This window comes from Macadamia integrifolia, chromosome 14 (assembly GCF_013358625.1).
Source record: "Macadamia integrifolia cultivar HAES 741 chromosome 14, SCU_Mint_v3, whole genome shotgun sequence".
In the NCBI taxonomy this organism is placed as follows: domain Eukaryota; kingdom Viridiplantae; phylum Streptophyta; class Magnoliopsida; order Proteales; family Proteaceae; genus Macadamia; species Macadamia integrifolia.
Genome location: NC_056570.1, coordinates 23,368,617 through 23,381,541, shown reverse-complemented (window position 1 = coordinate 23,381,541; position 12,925 = coordinate 23,368,617). Strand labels below are relative to the sequence as shown.

The 12,925-nt window shown below is 37.9% G+C and overlaps 1 protein-coding gene across 3 annotated transcripts in view; it reads right to left on the bottom strand.

Moving 5' to 3' along the window:
• LOC122061558 overlaps positions 1–9,666 on the bottom strand; it is a 22,364-nt gene extending 12,698 nt beyond the window's left edge. For 2 of the 3 annotated variants that reach the window (XM_042624873.1, XM_042624876.1), the window contains exons 1-7: positions 6,787–9,666; positions 6,350–6,589; positions 6,090–6,219; positions 5,528–5,680; positions 5,104–5,351; positions 4,924–4,993; positions 4,559–4,765 (exon numbers count right to left, since the gene is read on the bottom strand). In XM_042624873.1, the coding sequence (XP_042480807.1) occupies positions 4,559–4,765; positions 4,924–4,993; positions 5,104–5,351; positions 5,528–5,680; positions 6,090–6,219; positions 6,350–6,589; positions 6,787–9,395 (3,657 nt within the window). In that variant the 5' untranslated portion in view covers positions 9,396–9,666. The remainder of the gene's footprint in view (positions 1–4,558; positions 4,766–4,923; positions 4,994–5,103; positions 5,352–5,527; positions 5,681–6,089; positions 6,220–6,349; positions 6,590–6,786) is intronic. The other variant, XM_042624874.1, reaches the window with a different exon arrangement.
• Positions 9,667–12,925: the final 3,259 nt, after the last annotated feature.

The window sequence follows — 12,925 nt, the reverse complement described above, 5'->3', positions numbered from 1 at the left end:
CTAAATCATTGCAATATATCTCATCCACTCCATAGTTTCAAGTCAAGGAGAAAACTGGAAACTAGTCATTGCTACCATCATACTTCCCACGGCGTCCAGGCAACCCAAGGCATCGGAGAAGGCCTGGATGCAAAGCAACACCCAAAAGGCGACCAGGCTCCTGGACGCCTAGGCGATGTGTTGACAACTAAGTGTCTATGTCTACAATGATCTTGGTCTTCAAGGGCTTTCATTCTCATCTTCCTGCGGATTGTGTAACCCACTAGTGATATTATTGCATCCCCCCCACAGGTGTCAGCATTCGAATGGCATGACTTCTGAAACCAGTTTTGTTGACTGGATTTGGTCTTTAATATTACAGACTGGCTTAGTTCTTTCACATACATAAGGCAGGGGTTTGTTAAAGTAATGTTACAGACTAGGCATTATTTTGTAACTCTAGTCTGGTATGATACACTCTGCGTCTGGTTGAAAAGCAATATTATTGGGATAGTATTGTTCATCAGCTGTTCTCAATTATCCATTTGAAGATGAAGATGAGGATAAAAAAGGGCTCAAAAAGGATTCATGGCATTAACTGTGGTTGTTAGTAAATCAGAAACAAGGAGTGGACTGGAAGGAATTTGATTAAGGCTTTAAGAGCTCAACTACGGTTAGGGAAAATGAGAGGATAAATAGATGATATAGAAAGAGAGAAGATCCTAGACAGGAATCAGACACTCTGCCCCATACTAGTGGGGCCTTTTGGCCTTTCCCTACCCCTGTTAGAGCCTCTCTAGACTGATTTCTTTCATCCCACCACCTATCTAGTCACAATTGAGATTGCCTTTGCGGCATTTCTGATTATGAAAATTTAGTACTTCCATTCATCCATTTCAAAACCCTCGTCTTAGTTATGTCATTCACATATGATGTCTACTGAATTCCACCATGCTGCTCCATAAAGAATCCTTGCTCATCTGACAAAATTATCCTTCCAATTTACATAATATTCGATTCATTGATCATAAACTAGTTCCAGGAACTGTTTATGACGGCATTCAAAATCAACTTAGCTTCATAGCTTGTGTTGCAGAGCCAAAGTAGACCATACTTCCAATGTACTATGATTTACTCCTTGCCTCCCTCTCCCCACCCTCCCTCTACTTTCAACCAATTTGTGTTTCTTAACAATTTATACAGCAAAGTATCCCCATCCTATTAAATACTTTACAACTGCACTGAATTTTTCAACCAAAAAAAAAAAAAAAACAACTGGTACCGGATTTCTCAATTAAAGAAAAGCAATGTTTTCTGCCCAGGAGGCGTATCCTCCACTCCCAGACCCCTGTGTCCATCTCTCTACTTCCCTACCCTGAAATGACCTCTGCCCTCCAGGAATGATTCCTTCTTGGGGGCAGTGATTGAGTGTTACCTGCCGGTGTAGGCTACGCTCACAGACAGGAATCACTACTCTCTAAAGAAAAAGTTGCCCATGTATGACAATGTACAATTTTGACAACAACTCTGGGAATGAGAATCAATTAAAAATTTTAGTCATCATTTATGAAAGATAGATAGTTTTCAAGGCGACTAGGCAACCCAAGGCATTCGAGGGGTGCTTAAGCAACAAAGAGCCCGCCTAGGTGTTGCCTAGGCTCCCCAGGTGTGCATTAATGACTACATGTAATAAGCAATGAAAATTTTTTATAATTAAGTTTATATGCAACATAAAAGCCATATCAAAGTAATATAATATAATAATGCTAGTAATGGCCTAATATGAGAAAACCAACAAATAATATAAGCATAAAGAAAGAGCAACCCAGTGCATGAGGCTCCCGCTACTGAATGGGTAAATGTACACAGCCTTACCCCCTACTTCGCAGGAGAGTAATAAACATAAATCAAAGTAAACTCATGAAGTGTCAACCATAGTTGTCAAGGCACAATGTGACCCAAGGCGATGGAGAAGGGTAAAAAATTAAGGCAACACCAACTAGGACACCAAGGCGACAGTTTAGGCTGAGCCGCCTGAATGCCCAGGTGACGCCTTGACAACCTTGGTGTCGACAAAGCGTGTTGTCGCCTTGGACCCATGGAAGAGCCTAGACACCTAAGTGACACATTGACAACTATGAGAAACAAAATACCATACTACGCTTATATCTCAAGGGACTATATACTTATCTGACTTAGAGTGATACCATTTAATTGTTTGCTACAGTTTGGTTGTCAAAATCTTCGGGAATATTAGATAAGACAGTCCAATAGATGGCACTCCAAAGATGCCCAAAAACTTTAGAATTTCAAATTCAACACTCCAACAAAGTCTATATGCACTACATTAGCACAATCCCACTCCATTATGGATTTTAGAACACTACAGCAGCAGTGCAGCACTAAATTTCATAGTCTTAAAGACCAGACAAGATTTTCATTCCAGGAATCTGGTTTCGTAAAACTAGCTTAGATGGTCAATTCTGCTCTAACAGTCTAGTTGGTTAGTTCGGTCCACTTCTATTACTATGCCTAATTTTAAGTTAAACATACTCTTTAATCCCTCCTCCTTGGGGATGATTGAGCCTAGAAACAAAATATGGCCGCATGCCACTATCTGGTACTTTGGTAGACAAGAATCTTACTTACTGTCTACTATTTTATTTAATCTTGTACAACCAAAGGGCAAAGCACGTTTGCTCTCAAAACACCCTCCTATGACTAGAATCAAACAATCAATTGGACTTTCAAACTCCTAATGCTACTAGGAAAAAAAAAAGATATAAAATTCAGGTCAACCCATAAAAATAGAGGCTAATAACAATCAATAACCAAAACAGCAGCTATCTTGATGTATGACTGCATTACTTTAGCTCCATCTCTTAGTACAACCTTAATCAATTTCTCCACAGTTTCATAATATGGATCATAGCTTCAAACCAAGATAATTTGTGCCAACAGCATTTCCTTTGTTCTTGCAAGTTCCATAATACTTTCCTTCTGCCCATCCAGCATTTTTATTTGTCAGTCTTGTTGAACTAGGATAGCCAGGATAAGCAATCTTTCTTCCATGTACTTCCAAATCGGGATACTTGTTGTCATAACAGCTTGTGTGTCTTCCTCTTTCTCAAGAGTGGCCACTAATCCCTTCTAAACCAACATTCCCTACCTAGACTAGGAAAGAAATGAAGATCAAAATTAAGCAAAAGTCTCCATTTCAGTAAAGCAATATATCTATCCCAAGAAGCAAATCTTTGTAGCATCTACAACAGTTACAGGCATCACTATGGAAAAAGTCTCTGGAGTTCCTACAGAAGCTAACAGAGGGGGGTGAAATGATGCAAAAGATAAATCATAGGACAGGTCCTAAACACCAGAAGCATGGTACCAGAAGTAAATTACAATATGCTAATTGCTAACCATATAATCTGAGAAAATCTTATTGGAATTCAAAAGATGCTGCTTTACAGTAACTGCGGCTTATCTACTGATTGTATTCATGTACCAAAGATGTCCACAATCCTCTGAGGTACAGAAAAATCACTGCCATGCTGCCAAAATGGCTAAAGCTGCAAGAATGAAATATCTTGTCCTTCAACCAAAAACGCAAAACCAAATACAAATATCTCATTCTTACGAGGAAAAACTATCTGTATTACATACTTCAACATCAAGGGAATCAAAGATGTACACCAAACATAACATGATGGCAAGTTTGACTTATGGGAAGCTGAGAGTAAACTAGGCAACAAAAAGTAAATTTGTTTCTGTTATCAAGTTATTAGACAAAAAATATCAAACACCATACAGAATCCCCTGGAAGAATAGAACTTAGAGAAAACTACCAAGGTACCACCCACAAAACTGCTCCAAATTATCCTATGAACTGCCCAGTTCAGCTCCTCTAGACATTTGTCAAAATCGAACCTGCTTTTGCCCCAAAAAACTGCTGCTTTAACTCCTATCATGACTTAACCCATGATCATGATGTGACAATTTGGCTAAAACACTCAAATTTTTCCTTTTTGAAGGTGAAGAAATAACATTAGTCCTTTAAAAATAAGATTGGTTATGCAAATATCACGTTAAAACCTCAAATTATAAATTTTAGTGTAAGAGCCGGTGATGCCATCACAACGTCATAGAATTTCATGGCTGGTCTTGGTTTAGTCCATTTTACTTTTTCAACTTGGGTATGGATGACAAGGTAAAGTCTATCATTTTGTCCTTGCTTCTTCGACAAATATCTAACACATACAAAGCCCAAGTGGCTGCTAGAGTGCTAGGATGGCAAGAAGATTATTTCTCCATATGTTAAGAATAAGATTACATTATCTTAAGGGTTATGCCTTATGTATGTTATGGCTGATGCTTCCTATAATCACTTGCACTTAATTCATTTTGGCTTTTTGTCTCCTAGAAGATTCACATTATTTGAATACTTAACCCACCCCCACCCCGACCTCTGCCCCCCCCCCCAAAAAACAAACAAAAAGAAAAGGTATCAAACTGTACATGGAATATGTCATCTTCTAATATCCACAAAAGAAAAAAAGAATATCTCATTTAAATGCCAAACCTTTGGGTAATTTCCATCAAGAGCAATCGCTAGGCTGCAGTCTGCAATTGCATCAGTAATCTGGCCTAAAGCTTGATATGCAGCAGCACGATTACAAATACAGATTGCAGCAAAAGGACGTGACTCAACATTGCATAATAAAGCAGCAGAATAATGTTCAACTGCTTCTGAATGCCTTCCTGAGAGAAATTCTTCATTCCCAGCAGCCTGCAGTTAAGAAAAGCATGGTAGAAATTACTGAACAGCAGAAAGACGAATAAAATTAAAACAAATGCTTAGATATTCTTCGACCATTGTAGTCTGACTCTCCAACTTGCAGCAGAACGACACAAATAAAGGTAAAAAGACGTAATGAATGGGCCTACCTTGTGTCGTAATAGCTCACGCAAAGTACCAGCTAAGGTCATTAATGATTCCACAGTCTTGCTTCTGTCCCTGGGTAGTTGCTTTATCATTAGAAGCCCCATATCATGAAAACCACCTTAATTAAACTTGACAATAAAGAAACTCTCAGTTAACAATACGAAGTAAGAATTTACTATTACTTTTCCACAGTAGTTCCCAAAATCTCTTGTTTCTCAAATAAATCAAGAGCCTCCTCAAGCTTTCCTAGATAGAAGTATGATTTCAAGCTGAGGTACAATAACCACAGTTTCTCAGCAGAGCTTTTATTGCCTTTAGAACTGGCATCAATGTTTTCTAACTGGTCATCAGAACTAATTGTCAAAGAATTCCTTTCTGCAGAATCAAGTGTTTGCTCATAAAGCCGAATCACCACATCATACTTCCTTAGCTGTTAATTCCACAAGTGAGTATATCAATGCTAAGACCAATTTTCAGGTCAGTAAATTAAAAAGGATAAGTGAATAAATGGCAGGTTATCAGATTTCAAAGTACACTAACAATTTATCTAGGAAACAGAGACTAAGTGATGGGGACAGACTAATAGTAAAAAATTAAAGCACAGACCATGAAAAGAGCCTCCGCCTTTATTGCAACTAATTTTTCAGAGTATGGACTTATCGAGAGACCCTCTGCAACAATTTGCAACACCTTTTCCGCGTCACTTGATGTTCTTTGACGCAAGAGTTCAATAGAGCGATCAATATGCTGAACCACTTGCTGTCATTCAGAAAAGGAACTCATACACTAAGTTTCCGCATCATTTGAGAAATAAAAATATGAAAAAATTAGCAGCACAACAACAAACGTGTAATATAATATTTAAAGCACACCCACAAAAAAGTGGAAACATGTCAATTTTGCACAGCAAGTTGTTGGATCCTGCTCAGATTCAGGTTTAAGAAAGGACAAACATGCCACCAAAGGTCTAATGTCCTACACATTCATTTGGAAACATTATCCAATCTTTACTCTCTCCTTCCTGATTTCACTCTTCATCACTAAAGTGCTAATCATCAGGGAAAGAAAAGTTACTAAAAGGAAAAGAAATTAAAGAAGGAATTGTAAGACAATTAAAATAATATTGATAAAGTTAAATCCATACATACCAAAAAAAAAAACATAATACCTGAGCCTTTTGCAAACCATCAGAAGCTTCAATTACAAGTTTCCGGCCCAAGCAAACACCAGTTCCTGATTGCAAGCAAATCTTGAAATATTTTGCTGCCTCTTCAATCTCCCCCAATGCAAGATGACAACTAGAGGGGGGGCGGTAATGAAAGGAGTCCAATAAAATGTATTAATCTCTAAAACATGCATGGTTAATCTTCTAAATTGAAAGAAGATTTCTGAAGAGAATAATAACCCATAACCCAAGGAAAACCTTACTTTGCAGCTCTAACTTGAACCTTGAGAAAATTGGGGTCTATTGCCGCAGCTGTCTTACAGTCCTCTAGTGCTTCTCTCATCTTCCCAAGAGCCATTCTTGTTGCTGCACGATTGCTATAACACAGCACCAAATCCTTGAGGCAGCTTCCAGATATCTCATTTGAAGAATTACAATTCACGCCACATGTGTAATATTCCTCAGCTTTAGTTAATTGACCATTCGCATAAGCCTGGTTGCCCCTGGTGCAAATCAAATACAGTGCTTTTAAACATGGCCAATGGAACATTTATCTTCACAGGAATATCACAGACACATACGAAATTGCTGGTCCAGTGACCAGTCAAAATCAAAAATAACAAAAGACATATATAAGAGTAACATTCCCTTTAGATTTGAGATACAAATCTAGTTAAAGTTTATTAAACAAAAGAAGCACCTCAATCGCCACTTTTCACAAGACTCCTGAGTAGGGGGTGCAGCTATGGAGATTGAACCTTGCTTGATATCTGATTCTTTATGTGTTTCAGATCTAATCTCCACTTTGCTTTCAGAAGTGGATGAATCTCCTTTCTGACCCTGGCCAGCACCTGAAACTGAAAGCAACGGACTACTAGCAAACGCAAGAAACTGCAATGATGTAGATGGCATCTGAAGTTTTGAGTTTTGTGTAGAGCTATATGAATCCAGACCAATCCTCGATCGATTTTTTCTGTAATGGCGTTTTGCCGCTGATAAATGACCTTGTGAAGATGATGATGCAGAAAAGGTGAAACTAGTTTCACCAGCATCTTCTGTAGTTGAAGAAAAAGTAAAAGGTATCCTTACATCACTCTCTTGTTTCTCCATGTTTGAGCTAAAGCTAGTTTCAGTTGTTGCTGTAGCAGCACTAGCATCGCTATCCACATCAATGTTCTCTGACTTGGACCTAAAACCATCAGTTTCTGAACCAGATAGGCACTCATCTGAAGGGTGATCAACACCAACATTTTTCTCAATACTGTTCTTGAAACCTTCCTCATTCAATCCAACATTAATATGTAAGTGTTGTCTTTCGGCAGCCAACACCTCAGCTGTTGCATCAGTAGAGACTGTTTGATTTGCATCAGTTGACACAGAGCTATAGTCAATAGGGAAGGACTCATGTGATGCAATGGAAGTTTCTCTAGAACCTTCATCACCTGCTAAAGGTTCTTGATAAGGAGAAAAATCCATGGGTGAATAAGATCTGGGAGATTCTGGACTTGCTTGGAAACTATTCGCCCTAGAAACACGCTCATGCCCAGCCCGATGGTTAAGTGGGGTAGATTGCTTCAACTTTCCCTTCCTTTGCTTTAACCTTTGATCCTTCACTGCACATTTTTTTGCACTGAATTCCAACTTCTGATTTACATCAGAAAATAGATTGCCTGTAGAAGCAAAAGAATGCTGTTTTGGTGTTCTGAAATGCATATATGGAGTCCCTGACCCATCTCTTGTGCTTGTAAAACTGAACCCACCCTTATTCTCAGCTCTATCTGTGGAAGGCATTCCAAACACATTCCCTGCTGATGGATCACCAGAGCCAGTTGATGAAAATGAAGATGATGACACACCAGCTCCATCCAGTCTGGTAACATTCTCATCATTTGGTTGGTATGAAGGAACTTGTCCAGCTCCTAAATTTTTTCCCTGCATTCCAGTCTGAAATGGGACGGGCATGGGAATAGGATTCTCAACAGCAGGAACATGCTGTGCCTCTTTTACAAATATTCGAGAAGAAGAGCTTGCATTCATTTGACCAGTGGGATCTCTCATCCCATCTCCAATGTTCAACTTCCTCATCTCCTCAGGCAGCACACTTTCTGCACTACCATCAGCAGACTTTTCATTACTCCCAAAATCAAAAATGTTATTGTTTCTGGCATTAAAAGAAGTCCCTTTTGTCTTCTCAACACCATTATCTTTCCCAGAGCCTTGTATGTTGAGGTTCTTCATCTCATCAGGAGGCATAGTCGCTGAGGTGCTTCTATCAGGAAAACTTGCAGTACTCTTCCCACTGCCAAAGACAAAAGTGTGCTTATCATTTGCTTTAGGTTTGGGATCAGCATTTGCAGGATTCTCCTTTATCTCTGGAATTTCGGATGCCATGGTTTCCCCATTGCCATTTCCTCCAAATACAAAAGTGTTCCCCACAGTATCCTTAGAGCTAACCTTGGCTTCTTTAGGCTTCTCTGCATCGTTGGCATTCCGAGAGTTTCCATCGAAATCAGAACTTTTGTTACCACTGCTTCCAAATACAAATGCACCTGAACTTGAACTTTCTCTCCCACCTGCGCTAAAACTAAAAGTGGAACCTTTAGAACCCTTCTGCTCAGATTCACTTCCAATGTGCAACTTCCTCCTCTCGTCCAGAAGTGATTCGCCGACACTTTCACCAAGCCCGCTCTTTCCTACATTTGAATTCGAGACCGAAGTACGATTCGTTCGAAACACAAAACCCGCATCGTTGGATTTCCCAAACTTGATATCAGTAGAACTTGCAGCACCAAAAGCATTCGAACCGTCATTTTTCTTAACCGAACCTGGGGAGATGGTATTCCAGCTCTGCCCCTTAGCACGCAGGTCTTGCATTTCAGTTTGATCCAAACCAGCCGAAACTGGACGAAATGGATTGAAATTCGAATCGGCCCGACTCTCAAAAACAGATGGCGCCCTCACCTGCTGCGCATCCAAGTGTTTCCTCACCTTCACAAACCGAGGCTTCGAAAGACCCGATGATGGTGTCACCGATGGCTTCCCAGAAGCAACACGAGACACAGAAGGGGAAGCAAAAAAGATATCGATATTACCCTCATTTGCATTCCCACTTCTGGAAGCTGCTCCATGACCAACTCTCGATGAGTTCATTGTCTCAGAATCCGTAACCGATGACTTCCTCTGCAAATTGTTCGAAGAAAAACCAAAGAGGAAAGGAGAAGAGATCTGACCTTTAGAAGCGTTAGGGTTCGTTGATTGCATTCGTGATGTGGTCGTCGGAGTTCGAAAATCTACCAAAGCCGGCGACATATCATCAGTCTAAGAGTCATGAAATCGATCGTAGACACAATTTTCCGGTCAAATCGAATGGTGAAATGATAGAATCAGAGAACGCAGACGTGTTGTTTCGTGGATTGAAGATCGTTCGGTTATGTTAATTTTCCTCCTTGATCATCTTTCGTTTCTTCCTTTTTTTTTCCAACAACAGGAAATTAAGGAAGAACTTATTCACGGGCGTGGAGCTTTGGGGGTTTGCTTTTGTTAGCTATTTGGCTTTCCTCGCTTCTCTGTTTTTTATAATCTTCTGTTTCCAATTTAATGAACTTTTGAATGAAAGAGGGGTTTTACATGCATCAGATGAATCTTTACAACAATATACCCCTGCTGTTGCAGAAATTTACAAGGGAAGGGCATGGTTTCAAAATCGTTAACTCGGATTGAGTATCGGTCGTGAATCACGATTTTCACCGTTCCCAATCAGAATGTTCCTCAAAAAATTCCCCCGATTTGGAGGGTTTTCAAGTCAAATTGCCCGATTCTAAAGTTATTGGGACCAAAATTGGCAAATATGGTTCCGATTCCTTTTTTAAAACGAAGGGGAGAGGATGGGTTGGGATTTTAAAACACACTACGGGGAATCCGGCATCAAATCGTTCCAATTAGCTCCCTTCAAAATTGATCTCAAAAATCCTTCGAATCGGCTCTGAAAACTCAATGATTATAAGATTTTTGACAATGGATCAATTGGAATTATGATCGATTGCAACCTAATTTGATCCAAATTGACCGATTCATTGATTTGATTTTTTATTCTTAGAACCGTGATGGAAATAGAATTTGGTCCCTTATAAAATATTTCAAACAGGGCAACAACCTCTAATAATAAACTAATTTTGAATTAATTTTAAATACACCTAGTTAGTAAACTCTAAAATATTTAATACATACTATACTATTTTTTATTAGGGAGATATTTCTTACAATGCCAGTGTTATTTCCCACAAATATGCATCACAAGAAATGGTTAGAATACGAATGGGCATTTGATGTGGAAAGATAATGTGGGGTCCATGGCATGGAATGTGAGGGCATATGATGGAATATGCACACTATTGTTGTAGGGACCCTTTCCTTTTCTTTTTCTTTTTTTTTTTTTTAATGAACTTGTATATTTTATTTTAATATTGCTGTCACTACATACGAATTCCCCCCCCCCCACTATGTTTTTTTGTGCCAGCAAGACAGAGTTATTTCACCTATATTATATTTAGGGGAAAAGAACACTTTGTCATGTAGAGACATAGGCCAATGAGAATGCGCACATGATTAGTATCATCAAGTGGTGGGTTTCACAAGGGTGGGGGAGTCATTTTCCCACCCTCTGTATCTGGGCACAAGGGACGCTTGACCAATGAGTGTTCATTTTTCCCTTATATTTAGTATTATTATTTAAAAATTATTTCAAATATTTTAGTCAATTCTTTGGTCCTAAATCCTAATAGTACTAGTTTAATGTACAATACACTTGCTTATGGCAGGTAATTTATTCAATACATGAGATGGTAATCATAGGTGTTAGTAATGCAAGATAAAGTGTAATAAAACTTTCCACCATTGAGGTTTTTTTTCTATACCTTTTCTACTATCATCCTTTTACGCAATTGAGGACAATATACAAGCCATCGTTTAGGATCACACCACGTGGTTTGTTCTTATTCATTTAATTGGAATCTTCAAATTAAGATTTTCTAAAAAGGAGAATTCTTAGACCAAAAAACCCAAGTTGCATAATATAAACTTTCAATTAAATTGATGAGAGAAAAAAAGAGCCTTTTTCTTCCTCAAGACCAAATTGCATTAGAGATGGTTCTCGAGATGGAGATCGATTACTCATCCTACATCCTTTTGGAGGAGCATGACACTTGTGCGTTCTAACTAATCAACGAACCCTAATAATCATGTTCCATATATGTGTTCATCCAGTTCCATGGCTTTTATTAATCTTGCATTGATACGCTTCTGCTGTCACTCACACTAACGATAAAACCATGATGCCATGGCTTTAGGGTCTGTTTGATTTTCTTTTTGCTGTTTCTGTGTCTAGAAATAACATAAATGGGTTTTTCGTTTTTTGTGCTAAGAAACAATTTTTTAAATTGCAAAAAGGTATTCAATTTTTCTATTTTTCGAAACGTTTTCAACAATGTAGTCAGGCTTAAGACACAAATGAAGGTACGACGTTGCAAATATGCAACTCACAAGTGAAGGCATGATGTTGGAGTTGTAAGTATGCTTTGTGGAGATGAGCTTCAGAAGGATGAAGGTAGTTCAGAACTGTGAGCTTCGGACAATCAAGTTGGAGTCACAGCTTCTGAATAGCGAGAAGTTTCAACAATAGGTTGGGGTAGGTGTAGGTCGAGTGAAAGATCGGGTTTTTCACAACTTTTGTCCCTCCCATTTGTTTCTAGAAACAAAAAAAATATGTCCGATTTGTTTATCAATTCTTGTTTCTATACATAGAAATAAGCATAAATTTCTATTTTCTATTTCGAAAAACAAATGAAATGAAATAGAAAAGTCAAGCGGTACTTGGGGTGTTTTTTCGTTTCTAAGCACAAAAAAAATGGAAAAACACGTTTCTGGAAACAAAAGCAAATGGGCCCTTAGTCTCCAACTCAACCCTTCCTTTGTGTTCTATGTCCTTATATGACTATGAGGCATTACATTCATACTTCATTGGATCACCTAGTTTTTATTTGTGATGAGTTTATGATTTGAATACACGTAATGTTGGATGGACAACTATTATTTTGGAAACATCTCAATTCTATTATATTGCATTTTGCTATGGATGTTCAGGGAGTTAATAAGTACCAAAAGCCAAGTATGTGAATTTGAAATCGAAACCGTTTATTGAAATTGAATCAAGCCATTTAAATCAAAATCGTAAAACCGTTTAATCAATGGTTCAGTTTTGAATTTAAAATTGAAACAGTTGGTACATCATTTTAGTAAACTGTTAAACAGATTGACATATACTTTACCAAAAACCGATTGACATATACTTAGTAAGTTTAAGTCATTCAATGTTAAGTTTACATACAATTCAATAAAAAAAAAAAAAGATTTATATTAAACAACTATTTAAAAAAAGTATATAATAATAAACAATTCAATTCAATTTAAAAAAAGTATATAATAATAAACAATTCAATTCAATGTTAAAATTTACATCATTTCATTCAAAATTTTAAAGTAAAGAATTCATTTGGATAAAAAATTAGAAGACATAAAATACTAATTAAATTGATACCGTTTATAAATGGTTTCAGTTTTAATATATGAAACGATTGATTAAATGGTTTGGTTTTGATTTTACCTAAAAAAAAATTGTACCAAATAAAAAATCAAACTATTTACACCGGAACCGAACCAATTAACACCCATATTGCAGGGTTGCTTAAAGCAAAGGAAAAATGGTACCAAGAAATAGAAGTATGGGTGGATGATGACTTTTTGGGTTGGTGGTTAAGTCATATAAGCAAGATGGTTGGTCATGG